General features: G+C 41.2%; 4 protein-coding genes across 4 annotated transcripts; 3 read left to right on the top strand and 1 right to left on the bottom strand.

Annotated features, from left to right (window-relative positions):
* Positions 1-21: 21 nt before the first annotated feature.
* On the top strand, positions 22-5,532 carry LOC125220843 (cytochrome P450 81Q32-like). Its single transcript, XM_048122978.1, has 4 exons — positions 22-607; positions 2,124-2,259; positions 3,829-4,621; positions 4,808-5,532. Exons 1-4 carry the CDS (start codon positions 22-24, stop codon positions 5,420-5,422), a joined length of 2,130 nt encoding a protein of 709 aa, XP_047978935.1. The 3' UTR covers positions 5,423-5,532.
* A 1,740-nt stretch (positions 5,533-7,272) lies between these two features.
* LOC125219650 (cytochrome P450 81Q32-like) lies at positions 7,273-9,928 on the top strand. The gene is made up of 2 exons (XM_048121680.1): positions 7,273-8,272; positions 9,227-9,928. Exons 1-2 carry the CDS (start codon positions 7,403-7,405, stop codon positions 9,836-9,838), a joined length of 1,482 nt encoding a protein of 493 aa, XP_047977637.1. The 5' UTR covers positions 7,273-7,402; the 3' UTR covers positions 9,839-9,928.
* A 2,084-nt stretch (positions 9,929-12,012) lies between these two features.
* LOC125220842 lies at positions 12,013-13,142 on the bottom strand. The gene is made up of 2 exons (XM_048122976.1): positions 12,633-13,142; positions 12,013-12,423 (listed from the first exon to the last, which is right to left on the bottom strand). The coding sequence occupies exons 1-2, from the start codon at positions 13,140-13,142 to the stop codon at positions 12,013-12,015; spliced, it is 921 nt and encodes a 306-aa protein (XP_047978933.1).
* A 242-nt stretch (positions 13,143-13,384) lies between these two features.
* Positions 13,385-14,221, top strand: LOC125219218 (F-box protein GID2). The gene has a single exon (XM_048121131.1). The coding sequence runs from the start codon at positions 13,472-13,474 to the stop codon at positions 14,048-14,050; it is 579 nt and encodes a 192-aa protein (XP_047977088.1). The 5' UTR covers positions 13,385-13,471; the 3' UTR covers positions 14,051-14,221.
* Positions 14,222-14,540: the final 319 nt, after the last annotated feature.

Here is a 14,540-nt window from a genome sequence, read left to right as displayed (position 1 = left end):
CCCCAGATCCGTTCGAGTGTTATGTTTTTGGACGATGCCTTTGAAATCTGGAACGATCTTCGCGATCGATTTTCTCAATCTGATTCTGCCCATGGTTATCAGCTTAGGCAGCAGATCATGAACTTAAATCAAGGTTCTTCTGATGTTAACTCCTACTTCACCAATCTCAGGGTTCTTTGGGATGAATTTTGTCACTCTCAGCCGGTTGCTTGGTGCACCTGCAACACCTGCCATTGTGATAGCGCTAGGAGGTGGCACTCTCATCAGGAGAAAGAGTGCACTATGCAGTTCCTTATTGGCTTGAGCCCAAACTTCTCCCACATCAGATCTACAATATTATCCATGATTCCCATGCCTACTCTATCCAAGGTCTTCTCTATGGTACTGCAGGAGGAGCGACAGAGAAATATTGGTGGTCCTCCTTCATCTGTGGTTTCTCCGACCATTCCTGTTTCTAGTGAACAGCTTTTTGCAGCGAATGCTGCTTCCTCTTCATTTGGCAGGGAGAGGAAATGCTCTCATTATGGGAAGCCTAATCACACTATTGATAAGTGTTTTGCTCTACATGGTTTCCCTCCTGGTTTTGGCAGACTTTGTTTGGGAAGGGGTAGTTTTGGAAACTTTATATTTTGCATTTAATTGAATATCCCCTGTTTTTTAGGAAATTTTCCCCATTGATAATGTATTTAAATTTTGTTTTTGATTTTTGGGATAGGGCTGGGTCTCCTTTTTAAAAAAATAAATGCTCATTACGATTTTCAATAAACCCCTTCTCTTTGTGAAATTTGTCCTTTAGCTAAACAAAAGCTCATCCTTTCCCCCTCGATTTTTTTTGAAACATCTTTGATCTCTCCTGTGATGTATGGGGACCTTTCTCCAGTATTTCCCCATGGTTTTCATATTTTCAAATATTTGATGATAAGCCCATTTGTGTGGACATTCTTTGAAATTCAAGTCATGTGAGAGCTTATGGTGCAATTCTTTAATCGCCCCAAACTCAATTCTCAAAAAAATCAAGATGATCGGGGATAATGCCCCCCGAGTTCAACATTTTTCTCTTTATAGTGTTTTTGGGCCCTGGTGGCCTCATGTGTAGGACACCCCCAAAAAATGCAAGAGTTGAGGAAAACCAACACCTCCAAAATGGTCGGACCCTTTCTATTTCAATCTCTCTAAACAATCGGGGTGTTTTCCCCTTTCCCCGGGGAAATCGAAACGAACACCCCCCTTTCCCTCCCCATCAAACCCTCCCTTCCATATTCTTTTCAAAAAACCACCATCTTACCCCCTAGAAAGTTTTTGGTTCTTATGCCCTCCCCCCTTTCCGGGGGAATAAATTTTCCAAGGGTTTCCCAAAGTGTTTTTTCTTGGTTTCCCCACGGATATAAGGGATATAAAACTTGACCTTGACAACAGGGGAAATCATTACCGGAAATGTTGTCTTCCATAATCTGTTTTCCTTTCTTCCTCTCCCCCCACTTTTCCCCAACCCTTTTACCCCACTATTGACCATGCCCAAACCCTCTCGGACTCCTCTTTCCCCCGACACCACCACATCCCCCCTCCCCCTTCCTCGACTCGGCCCGGAAAACACCATGCTACCACCAGATCGGTGAGGGTTTTACCTCACTCCTTGATTATATCCCAATTCCCCCTCCCCAAATACCCAAATTTTCCCTTTTCAATCTCTCCCACTATCCAAGCTACCTCCCATTCATAGTTCTTAGTTGTGTTTTAACCCATAATTTTTCCGTCGAAAATACCGGGGAAAATTCAAGAGGACTTTTCTTTATAAAACAAAAATTTATACTTTTTTGATGGAAAGCATCCCATTGAGTGCAAGGGGGGTTTGGTGAAATTTCATGCGATGGGTGTGGGCGACATAAGGCGAGGCTTGTTGCCAAAAGGGTATATAGGGGGGAAAATTTGGGTACTTTTTTTCCAGGGGCCCCCCTCCAATATCTTTTCCCTTTTATTAGATTGGGAGCTTTGTCATCTAGAATTTAAAAATGCTTTTTGTATGGAGCAAAAAAAATTACATGACTATTCCCCCGGGGTTTTGGGGCTGACCCAAAATTCAAGGCTTTTTCGAACTAAGCATATAGAGGTGGATTGCCATACAGTGAGAGAAAAATACTTGGAGGGTGTGATCAAGCCTATGCATATCAGGAACAATCTTCAACTGGCTGACATATTTACCAAACCATTGGGAGCAACGGCCTTTCATGAGATCTTGAGCAAGATGGACTTCAAGAGTTTGTATAGTCCATCTTGAGGGGGGATGTTGAAAACTATTATGGAACAAGGAAGATTGCTGCTTGGATTAGATGTGTACATACAAAATGTGGTGACGTGGTTCATAAGAATAAGGAAGCTTCTAGATGAGAGTTAGTTAGTACCTTTGTTATGAGAAATAATTGTGTATGTGCAAGTGTACATGCACTGATCTACACTCGAGCTAAGAGTATAAAGTAGCTTTTGTATCTCGTTTCTTATCCATTAAGTAAAAATACAGATTTACATTTTTAATCTTCATCTCTTTTATTCTCCACGATTATGGAGCTTTTTATCTTTTATATTTTACAGAATTCCTCAAGAATTGAAGAATCAATCCCTCCTATGTATGTTTGCTTTTTGTAAATTGTTTAAATTTTATTCTACGTTCTGTAAAAGAAATTTAAAAACTATGCCTACGGCAGGGATTACCTTCTTTTGCACTCATTTTTATTCGCATGCGCTCCAACTATTCGACGAAATGACCTGTGAAATTTCACGTAAGCCTATCTTGGTTTGCTGTGTTCCTAAGTTAAGAGATTTACGTTGATTCTGTGACAGCCACTTCTTCAATTCCATCCACAAATCGTAAATTCCAGCCTCGTGTCCACTGGAAAGCCAATCCAATTTCCGCTGGGAAGTCGACAAAATCATAAGACAAAGCTAAATTAATCTGCAGAAAAGATTGTGTTCTAGAATTTCAGATTCGAAGCAGAAACAAAAACAACAATTACGTTAGTTACGTACGGGCTTACCTCAATGTTTCGATCAACAACGCCAAGACGTTAATCAAAATGTGGTTATAGTAATTTTGACATTTTTTTCAATGGTCAAATATATATATGAATTTACTAACATGTCACATATAAGTACGTTAATAATTAAGTATATTAAACAATAACGTTTAAATAGCCGAACATTGTTTTTCATATAGTATTTTTAGTCTGCCAAATCATTTCATATCGCACTACATGATAATTGAGAAATGTCAAAATTATAGCAGTAATACCAAATTTCATGATTTTTTGACAATTTTTCCTATTCAAATTGACGTACAAAATTAGAATTTAATCAAAAATCCAGTAAGTTACTAGCGGTTCTTCCTATTAATAAATGATTTTTATGAAGGGTTTATTGATTTTGTGAAGGAGAATGGTTGAGAAAAAGTAGTGGAATGTGTGACCCGTTTTTGTATATAGTTTTATAATTAAATATGAAAGTAATGTATTAATGAAGCATGAGATTTAGTTAGTAAAATTGGAAAAATAAATAAATAGATCATTTAATTATGGACATTCCAAAATGGCAAAACCAACTGTGCGAAACTACATGAGAAATTTTATCTATTTTGGGTGTTTGGTAGGATATAGTAAAACCAAGACAATATAAAATAAATGTTTTGTACAATTGAATGAATTGATTAAAGTATTAAACTCTTGATTGAACTTAAAACATTCATCATCTTTAACACACTTTGAAAAAAATGTTCATTTTCTTGTGTTGTGTCTGCGTATTTACGTGCATTTGCATCTTCTTCATTCCTAACCATTACAGAAATCCACGTAAGCACACCAATCCTCCGCCAGGCCCGGCGGCGCTGCCGATGCTCGGCCACCTCCACCTCCTGAAGCCCTCGCCCCACCGCGCTCTCCAATCTCTCTCCAAGAAGCACGGCGCCGTGATGCAGCTCTACCTCGGCCGCCTCCCCGCCATCGTCGTCTCCTCTCCCTCCGCCGCCGAGGACTGCCTCGCCCGAAACGACGCCGTCTTCGCCAACCGCCCCGACTCCCTCGCAACCCGCATCCTCGGCTACGGCAGCACCACCATCGGCTTCGCTCCCTACGGCGACCATTGGAGGACCCTCCGCCGCGTCACCGCCGCCCATTTGTTCTCCCCCGCCAGCCTCCACCAGACGGCTGGCGCGCGCCGCGGAGAAGTCCGCTTCATGCTTGGGAATATTTGGCGGGAAATGGATTGCGACGGGTGGAGGAGAGTGGAGATGAGGAGTGTCTTCTTTGAATTGGTGTACAATGTGGCGATGGTGACGATCGCGGGGAGGCGGGGGCCCGTGATGGACGACATGTTCGGGCCGAGCAAGATTCTCGATGCCTGTGATTATTTCCCGTTGTTGGGATGGATTGATTTGCTGGGAATTCGGAGGAAGATGGAGGCTTTGAATTCGGAAAGGGATAGATTTTTGCAGGGTTTGATCGATGAAGTTCGATGCAGGAATGGAGATCGTGTTTCTGTCGGAGGAGGGGAAAGGAATTACGTCGACGTGTTGTTGTCGTTGCAGCGATCGGAGCCGGAATATTACACCGATGAGATCCTCAAGGGACTCATCATGGTGAGTTATTCCAGTGAGGATTATGTTTGTGTTATTATTGTGAGATTACAATTTTGCCCCTCGTTAAAATTTTATAAAAAAGATCTTGTTCCCTTGTGGGGTCAGTTCAGGCTGGAAACCTTTTCTGGATCTTTATGTTCTGGATCTGTCACTGCGTAACATTTACATGTTTATTATATATTGCAGCCGATGTTCACTGCTGGGACACACACTGTAGCTCTGACGATGGAGTGGGCGATGTCGCTCCTTTTGAACCACCCTGACGAGCTGGAGAAGGAGAGGAACGAGATAGACGAGCACGTGGCGCCCGGGAAGTTGCTTGATGAGTCGGACCTTCAAAATTTGCCGTACCTACGATGCATAATCAATGAGACGTTGCGGATGTACCCTGTGGGTCCGCTACTCGTCCCGCATTGTTCTTCCGAAGATTGCAACGTTGGCGGGTACGACATTCCTGGAGGTACAATCTTGCTAGTGAACGTTTGGGCGATCCAGAGGGACCCGGATGTTTGGGAAGATGCCGAGATGTTCAACCCTGAGAGGTTCAGAGGGTTCGAAGGGGGGTATGACGGGTTTAGATTCGTGCCGTTTGGGGCAGGGAGGAGGGCGTGCCCTGGTGCCGGGATGGCTATGAGGCTCATGGGGTTGGCTTTGGGGTCTTTGATACAATGCTTTGATTGGGAAAGGGAAGGGTGTGGATTGGTGGATATGGAACAAGTTTTCGGCCTAGCTTTGTCCAAGGCTAAGCCATTGCAGGCATTGTGTCGACCACGTTCTTCCATTGTGTCTATGTTATCATAGCTTTGGATTTATACTTCTACTACTTGCAGTAGTTTGTTAGCTTTAATCAAATTCTAGTTTTAAAAGTAACCAGGAAAAAACATGAAATAAAGTTTGGACTTATTTTACAATTATCACACAGGTGAAAAAATCTAGTAGCCACGTGTAATATATTATTGATGTTTTAAAATCAAACATCGTCGTTTATATCACGGATAGACTACGATATTTATATCACCGAAGAATTTCATTCTGAGATGATTCCTAACAATTCAAAACTGCATGATCTTTCACCTGATTTAAATTTGAAAGAAATACCATAATTTAATCAAATTTGGTTATTTGTTACACAATTTGCCATTTAGTAAACAACATATATGGCATGTAAGTCTATCTAGTATGATCCCATGAAGCTTCAAAAATTATGAAGATTGAGCTTTGTGTTCAATTTTTTACTCTCTAACCAAATTCTCACACCGACAAAACAGTCATTGCCCTTTTCCAAGTCAAGTAAGTAGTCATTCTAAGAAAAAAGCAAAACAGAGTTGCCTCAGCATAAGCTTGTTTATGATTAACACTACAAGCCAATGTGGATAATATTACTAATATAATAAAGAGGATTTCTTCACAAATTTAATTGGACATATTGAAAATTACAAATATTTCCAAGACCATCCAATAGTAGAATAAGATATTGAGTGCTAGACAGACTGATTTGTCTGAAACTTAGAGAAAGCAAAGTTCATGGTACCAAACAAAAAGTATTATTGCCAATAATGGAGATATCAAATCCCCAATGTCCAACTTCAACCATTCGAGTAGTCGATTATTGAGGTCAAGACAAGATGTTAGCAATGATAATCAAATATAAAGAACATGAATATAGACATTAATTTTGTAAGCAATTCTTCGGATATAGGTACATACTTAGATTTTGAAGCTCGATTTTGATTATATATCACTTTATTATAGTATATAGGTAAATGATAACTACATTCTACATAAGCTAGATGAATGTATTCCTTTTGAGTTTTGCATAGGGAGTTTCGATTATTATACGTCGTTATATTGATTTAAATCCTAGGAATTGTTATCAATTAAATTTGATAAAAATATCATTGTTTAGAACTTTAGATGGCAAATTAAACCAACCTTTTAAATGTAAAAGTTTAAATAAGATAAAATAGAGATTTGACTTTTTTGTGATTCATCTATGAAGCAAAACCAAGGAGATATCATTTTCTTTGAATTATCAAGCTGGTTGTAACGTGTTTGAATGTACAAATTTGGTGATGCAATGAAAAATAAAAAGGATTAATTTTTGTACAGTTGACATTTACTTTTTCATGAAACCCATCTTCAAGCCTTATACTAGTAAAGTATTATTCATTATGATGACCAAATACCATTAATATCCATTTTTTAAATAATAAGTAGTACTACTGACCATACTATAATTCTCAAGAAAATGTGGGACCCAGTGTCCCCTTAGTCAGAAGTTGGATCTCTTTCAAGCAGTTAAATATTGCGAGTCTGTGATTGCAATCTGAATGGTTGTTACAAACTACTATTACTAGTATATTTTAATTTGCATACATACTAGAAGCAGCACTTATTTAAAGTTACCTACTACAAAATAAATAATTTAATTGAGCTTTAATTTTAAATAATTTATAAAATTAATAAAATCTAGGTTTTTGAAATAACATACTACTCCGTATAAAATAAAACTAACAAGGATATTAATTTGCACATAAAATATTACTACACCCTCCAATTATTATATAGTGGAATAACATTGAGACAAGAAGAATCTGTTCATATCATCACATGATTCAAATGCAATATCTACCATTTTTTTAATATTGAATTGGTTTACTCCACATATCAACTTCAACATCCAATCAAGAACTCACAATAATTTCAAGAAAACAAACACCATCTTCATCATTTCATCTTCTTGACACACATACACACAAAGCTCGAGTTTAATTTGCAGAAATGGAAGCCATTCTCTTCATCGCCATACTTGCAATTCTTCTCCTCACAGTAATACATCTTGTTCACCACAAAAGGAAAAGGCAAAACCAACCTCCATCCCCACCTTCCCTTCCAATAATAGGCCATCTCCACCTCCTCAAAGAGCCCATGACACAAACCCTCCAAACCCTCTCCGGCAAATACGGCGCCGTTCTATCCCTCAAATTCGGGCTCCGCCGCGTCCTCCTCATCACCTCCCCCTCCGCGGCCGAAGAATGCTTCACCACAAACGACGTCGTCTTCGCCAACCGCCCCTCCACCCTCTCCACCAAGCACTTCAGCTACAACAACACCACCCTCAGCATCGCCCCCTACGGCCCCCTCTGGCGCAACCTCCGCCGCCTCGCCGCCCTCCACATCTTCTCCCCCGCCCGCGTCGCCGCCTTCTCCGCCACCCGAAGGACCGAGCTCACGCTCTTCATCAAGGACCTCGGAAGAGATCCTTCAACGCCGGTGGACTTGAAGTCCAAGTTCATCGAGCTGGCCTTCAACGTCCTGTCGATGACGATCGCCGGGAAGAGATACTACGGAGAGAACGTCGGGGACGCGGCGGAGGCGAGGCGGGTGAGGTTCATAATGAGGGAGATGCTCGAGCACAGCGGGAACGCCAATCTCGGAGATCTACTCCCGTTTCTGCAGTGGTTTGATTTTCAAGGGCTTGAGAAGAGGTTTGCGGATTTGATGAAGAAGCTGGACAAGTTCATGCAGGAGCTCGTGGACGAGCGCCGCAGCGGAGCGGCCTCGTCAGGCACCATGATCGACCACCTCCTGTCGCTCCAGGAAGAGGAGCCTGAGTATTACACTGACGAGCTCATCAAAGGAATCATCTTGGTTAGTGTCATACTACTAGTTTAATTTCATAATCCCTCGTTCTATTAGGACTCACAGTTTTTGACACTACACGCGTCAAACGCCTGCAATGGATCAGTGTCAAGTTTTATCATGTTCATATCCTTATCGGGTTTGGTTCCGGGTTAGGTTCGGGTTGAGTCGAGATTGAATTCAGATAACCTTTTAATAATTGATATCATTGTTTTAAATACCTAGTATTTTTTAGACTTAGAATTGGGTTCACTTTTAATATGTCACCTTAGGTTATCATGTCAGGAACATGTCGATAACAGGTGGATTCGTGTTCTGATTTAAGATTTACATGTTGTGTTCGGGTTTCGCCTTAACAGTTTGGATCGTTATCAGGTCGACCTGAAAACAACTCTACCCACACGATTTTGCAGCCCCACCGTCTGTCGTTATATATCTTATACTCCCTCCGTCTACGAATAGGAGTCCCGTTTTTCTGTTTTGGTTGTCCACGAATAGAAGTCTCGTTTTTCCATTTTGGTCCGTCTACGAATAGGAGTCCCGGTTCATAATTACCTTAAATGGTAAAGAGACCCCACATTCCACCAACTTATTCCACTCACATATCATTTAAAACTAATATATACAAGTGGGACCCCTATTCCACTAACTTTCTTGCACCCACGTTTCTTAACATTTCTTAAAACTCGTGTCGGATAGAAATGAGACTCCTATTCGTGGACAGAGGGAGTAGTATATATTTCCTTTTCCGTCCAACCATCATTAAATTTTTCATTTACATTAAGATTTTATCATAAAATTGATATATAAGGTAAGACCTAAATTTCTCTCAACTTTTCCATTTACAAACAATTTCTTTGAACCCACACTGACCCGTGACCAATATTGAATATTTTTTCTCGAGCGGGAGAGTAATTATTTTTTTGCATCGCGTTGTCATAACCAATAAATTTACGCTTGCAGGTGTTGCTGGTCGCAGGCACGGACACAATGTCAATAGGCATGGAATGGGCAATGTCACTTCTATTGAATCACCCGGAAAGCATGGATAAGGTAAGAGCTGAGATAGACGCCAACGTGCCACGTGATCGGCTCGTAGATGAGGAAGATCTACCCAAACTGAGTTATCTAAACAATGTGATCACAGAGACTCTACGTCTCTACCCGCCTGTGCCCTTTCTCATACCTCATCAGTCATCAGAAGATTGTAGGGTTGATGGCTACGACATACCAAAAGGAACGATGCTCCTAGTGAACTTATGGGCCATCCATAGGGATCCGGAGATCTGGGATGACCCAGAAAAGTTCAAGCCGGAGAGGCACGAGGCGAATAGAGAGGGGGAGTTCATGCTCCCATTTGGAGCCGGGAGGCGCAAGTGCCCTGGCGGAGGTATTGCCACCAGGGTGCTCGGGTTGGCCCTGGGGACGATGATTCATGCGTTCGAGTGGGAGAGAGTGAGCCATGAGTTGGTGGATATGACTCATGGCACAGGGTTTAGTATACCTAAGGCTAAGCCCCTTGAGGCTCTATGCAAACCAAGGGAGGGTATGAACCATTATTTTACTTGGGTTTAATTTTTTTAATTAATGATAGTACTTTATTTCTTTGGAGACTTATGTATGGATTGGAGTCGATTAATGGCATGAATATCCTACGTCGTTGAACATTATGCAAATAATAGAAGAAAGATACTAGTACTAGTACATATAAATAGTTAAAATTGTCTGTAGCCCATTTTCTTATATCGACATGAAAGCAGGCCCACCAACAATAAGGCCACGTTCAGCTATTAATTTCCAAGAATATGTTAGAAGATAAGGCACTGTGTGAATAACATAATCACCTAAAAATATAAATATAACTGGCACAACAGTATTAGATTGGAAAAGTTTTTTTTTAGTGAATTATATTGAGTAAATTTGAAATAAAAATAACCGATCCGAATTATGGATATTAATTTATGTATTATCAAGGCTGGGTTTTTCCTTAATGAATTTGAGCTTATGAACTTTCCAAAACAAAATTTATTTTTAAAAAAACTCCCCCTGTTCCCTGAATAAGAGTTACTAATTTCCATTTTGGTCCGTCCCCAATTAAGAGTAACACTTCATTACCATAAATAGTAAGTATGTCTCACAATCCACTAACTCATTTTACTCGCATATTATAAAACCAATATAAAAAAGTGGGTCCCACATTCCTCTAACTTTTTCAACCAACTTTTTTTATATATTTCTTAAAACCCTTGCCCGGTCAAACTGTCACTCCTAATGGGGGACGGAGGGAGTATAAAATTTTCCATTGATTTCTTATAATATTACGAAGTCAAGATAAAATGCAAACTTATATTATACAAACTGCAAACTTTTCAACACAACGTCAATACAATGTCAACACTGTGTAAATTTTAAGATTTTAGTGTCAACACAATTTCAACACAGCATCAACCGTTGACATTGTGTTAACATTTTTTGTTGCTATTATTTTATCATCTGATAATATTTTTTAACGGTCCAAATTATAATTTGGAGTTTGTACAATATTTAGAGTTTGCATTTGATCACATTCCTAATATTATGTATATAGTCTTAACTATAGTAATTTGAACCTCCAACATATTTAGTGGAGTACTAGTTAGAAAGGAATTGTTTTACCAACTAAGTGCATGCACCATTCCCACGACATTCACTACATATATAATTGTTAGGTGTGCGCACACACATCACACATCCAAGGAGGAGAGTGGCAGTCACCCTGCACATCGCGGCCACTCTAGCTTATTTTACATTCTTAAAATTAATTTGAAATCATATTAGGTTGCAATATTTCACCTCCATGATTAATTGACGCAACTTTTATTTTTTTCGTCAATAATTAATTGACATCTTTAGCACTCAAATTTTATTAAGAAAATTCATATTCTAATAACTTTTAAATTAATAATAACATTATACTATATTCGTCTCTAAAAAATAGACTAGTTTTACTATTTTGGCATGTCCCCCAAAAATAGACAAAATATAAATATGGAAAATTATTAACCAATTACACACTAATAATAATGTCGACCTCACAATCCACTAACACTACTTCCACTACATTTTACCTATCTTTTTTCTAAAAATAATTGATCTCTCTTTTACTTTAGCAATTGCAGATTAAAACTCATGTCATATGGAATACAAGTTTGCCTATTTTTTGGGAGAGTTATACCCTGCAAAATGCTACTCTCTCCGTCTGGTATTAGGAGTCCCGATTGAGTTGGGTGCGGGTTTTAAGAAATGTTTGAGTGTGTAATAATTGGAGTGTGATATAATAAAATGTAGGACTCATTTGCATTATTATATACTTTATTCTTCGGATGTGTTTTCACTTGTGCTTTTTAGTGATTTATTTTATAATATTTTTTTTCACTTTTTACGGAAATGTCTAACCGAAACTCCTAATGCCGGACGGATGAAAATGGTCAACCGGGACTCCTAAGAGCATCTCCCGTGGCGGACTTCCCACTAGGACTTCCCACAAAAACTTCACGTCACGTCATCACTAGGACTTCCCATCCCACTGCCACATCACTAGGACTTCCCCTGCACTAGGACTTCCCGCAATAAAATTAAATTCACAATTATTCAATTTATGGAATTAAAGTTTCGACACGAATACGAACGGGAAATGCGAATATTTCATTAAAAAAAACATACATTATTCGAAAAAAAAATTACATAGTTAATAAAAAAAATTAACCACATCAACGTCCATCCCTCCGCGTCCAAACCTCTTCGATGATATCCTCCTGAAGTCGAATATATGCATCTCTTTGCCGCATGTCGGCAAATGCGCGTAACCGCTCAACCTCTCCATGAGGTACCCCCATGTTCACATTCGCGCTGGCCACACCGTGGCTTGGACCAGCACCCGTATAATCTTCGTTGGTCCACTGAGTCAGTTCGTCACCTTCACTTTTGACAATCATGTTGTGCAAAATGATACATGCGTACATGATGTCGCCGATGTTGGGAATATACCACATCCGTGAAGGACCCTTCACCATCGCCCATCGACTCTGGAGCACACCAAATGCCCGCTCAACATCCTTGCGCGCTGCCTCCTGACGGCTCGCAAAGTAGGACTTCTTTTGTCCGATCGGATGCTTGATCGTCTTCACAAAGACGGGCCAGGTTGGGTATATCCATCCGCCAAATAGTATCCCATAATGTGCTGGTTGTCATTGGCGACGAAACTGATGGCGGGACCAACGCCATTGCACTGATCGTTGAACAGGGGCGATGACTGGAGGACGTTGATGTCGTTGTTCGACCCGGCGACTCCAAAATAAGCATGCCATATCCACAGCCGATAGTCAGCTACAGCTTCAAGGATCATCGTGGGATGCTTGGCTTTGAAGCCGGAAGTGTGCATCCTCTTCCAGGCGGCGGGGCAGTTCTTCCCTCGCCAATGTGGAGGTACTGTCGAACATGTCGGTCGCGCCTCCGTATGCCGCCGCTCGACATTGCGGCAAAGGCACTTCGTAAGGGCGTTTGTCCGGGTTTGCCACCCGCATCCTCCCCGCCTCCCGAAATACTCGTATCTTCTCTCTAAAGCACTCACGATATGCATAAACAGCGGACGATGCATCCTAAAACGCTGCGGAGCAAAGTAGTCCCGATACAACCGAATATGTGCAACAATGTGGTCCCGGGGTACATGATGTCGCCGATGGATCGGCCGAGGTACCGCCGCCGGCCGCCGCTGCTGCCTCTGCCGTAGCAATCGATCAATCGCCCCTTCCACAACGACATCCAATTCATTCTCACTATCACTATCACTATCACTATCACTAGCGCCCCCGCCACTACCACCCGCACGACTACTAGCCATTCTAGATATACTTGAAAATAGAGTTTAGAGAGAGAAACTTGTCAACACAAGTGGTGTGAATGAAATGACCCGGTCGGACTTCCGCGAGGTCCGACCGTGATGTCCGCCGATGGAGATGCTCTAAATGCCGGACGAGGGAGTTATAGAGTACAGGAGTATAATTTTGTCTTCGAGGTTAAAGGCGTCATTTCATATTAATAAGACGAAAAGGCATTAATTTCCGATCTTGACCTCACTGATTACACCCAATTCATCAAATTCCTTCTGCTCATCTATTTCATTTTCCCCCAATTAACCAAACCCTCAAATCCCCAATTCTCGATCCACCGATGAAGCGCCCCTTCGCCGACGAACAATCCGATTCCACCGCCACAGCCAATGGCGAATCCGCTGCCGCCAGCGATAAAGACGCGAATAAGAAGATCAAACAGAACGGCGAAGAAGAAGTAGAAAAAATGTCCAAGGAGGCGGAGGCGGTGCTGCTGGACGAGAATCTGCTATACGAGGTGCTCCGCCGTGTCGACGACGGCTCCACCCTGGCCAAGGCGGCCTCCGTCAGCCGCCAGTGGCGCCAAACCGCTCACGACGAGCGGATCTGGGAGCTGATCTGCACGAGGCACTACCACCGCAGCCCGACGCAGCTGCGCGCCGTCGTGTCGGCGCTCGGCGGATTCCGCCGCCTCTACTCGAGCCACCTCTGGCCGCTGCTGAAGCCGGCGTCGTCGTCGCCCGCGCCGCCTCCTGCTGCGGCGGCGGCGCCTTCCTCGTGGCCTGGCCTTCCTCCAGCTCCGGCGCCGGGGCCGGCGAGGTCGAAGGCGCGGTGGGGGAAGGATGAAGTGAATCTCTCGCTTTCCTTACTCTCGATTAAGTACTTCGAGAAGATGAGCTTCAATCACCGAAGCAAATGATCGAATTGGTGAGATTTGATTGATTTCGTTCCAATTTCATTTCTGCCCCTTTTCAATTTCCTCTTTTTTATTTTATTATTTAATGGTGTTTAACTCTTGTATAACTGCTTGTAATATTTGTGGCTTCGTTTATTATTATGATCAATCTACCTCCCTAATGATTTTAATAAACTTAATTATTAAAAAAAATCGTTTTTATTATGATAACGGGGAATTGCGAAGATCTACGGTCGATATATCTTTATTGTTAGATGGATCATTCGAAAATTTCATTTTAAAGATAAATCTTTGTATTAAAATTTAATAAATTAGATTGAAATTAATATTTACAAAATTAAAAGTCTTGTATATTCGATTTCTCTCTAACTTCAAAGAAATTAATAAAATTTTATGTTTGAATTTTGATATTTATAAAAATTGTAAAATAAAACATGCCAACAACAAAATTTGTAAACCATAGTTGATATTGATGTATCATGGATTGTTTCAC

The sequence above is a fragment of the Salvia hispanica genome, chromosome 4 (assembly GCF_023119035.1).
Source record: "Salvia hispanica cultivar TCC Black 2014 chromosome 4, UniMelb_Shisp_WGS_1.0, whole genome shotgun sequence".
Lineage (NCBI taxonomy): Eukaryota > Viridiplantae > Streptophyta > Magnoliopsida > Lamiales > Lamiaceae > Salvia > Salvia hispanica.
The sequence above is the reverse complement of the archived record's forward strand: the minus strand, read 5'-3'. Positions and strand labels throughout refer to the sequence as shown.

Bases quoted from the DNA above. Each gene is read 5' to 3' on its own strand.
- LOC125220843 (XM_048122978.1), top strand. From the start codon at position 22: ATGTTTTTGGACGATGCCTTTGAAATCTGGAACGATCTTCGCGATCGA. The intron at 2,260-3,828 runs GTATAGTCCATC...TAACCATTACAG, and splicing joins AAGATGGACTTCAAGAGTTT to AAATCCACGTAAGCACACCA. The intron at 4,622-4,807 runs GTGAGTTATTCC...TATATATTGCAG, and splicing joins TCCTCAAGGGACTCATCATG to CCGATGTTCACTGCTGGGAC.
- LOC125219650 (XM_048121680.1), top strand. From the start codon at position 7,403: ATGGAAGCCATTCTCTTCATCGCCATACTTGCAATTCTTCTCCTCACA. The intron at 8,273-9,226 runs GTTAGTGTCATA...TTACGCTTGCAG, and splicing joins TCATCAAAGGAATCATCTTG to GTGTTGCTGGTCGCAGGCAC.
- LOC125220842 (XM_048122976.1), bottom strand. From the start codon at position 13,142: ATGGCTAGTAGTCGTGCGGGTGGTAGTGGCGGGGGCGCTAGTGATAGT. The intron at 12,424-12,632 runs GTAGCTGACTAT...GTCTTTGTGAAG, and splicing joins CCACGATGATCCTTGAAGCT to ACGATCAAGCATCCGATCGG.
- LOC125219218 (XM_048121131.1), top strand. From the start codon at position 13,472: ATGAAGCGCCCCTTCGCCGACGAACAATCCGATTCCACCGCCACAGCC.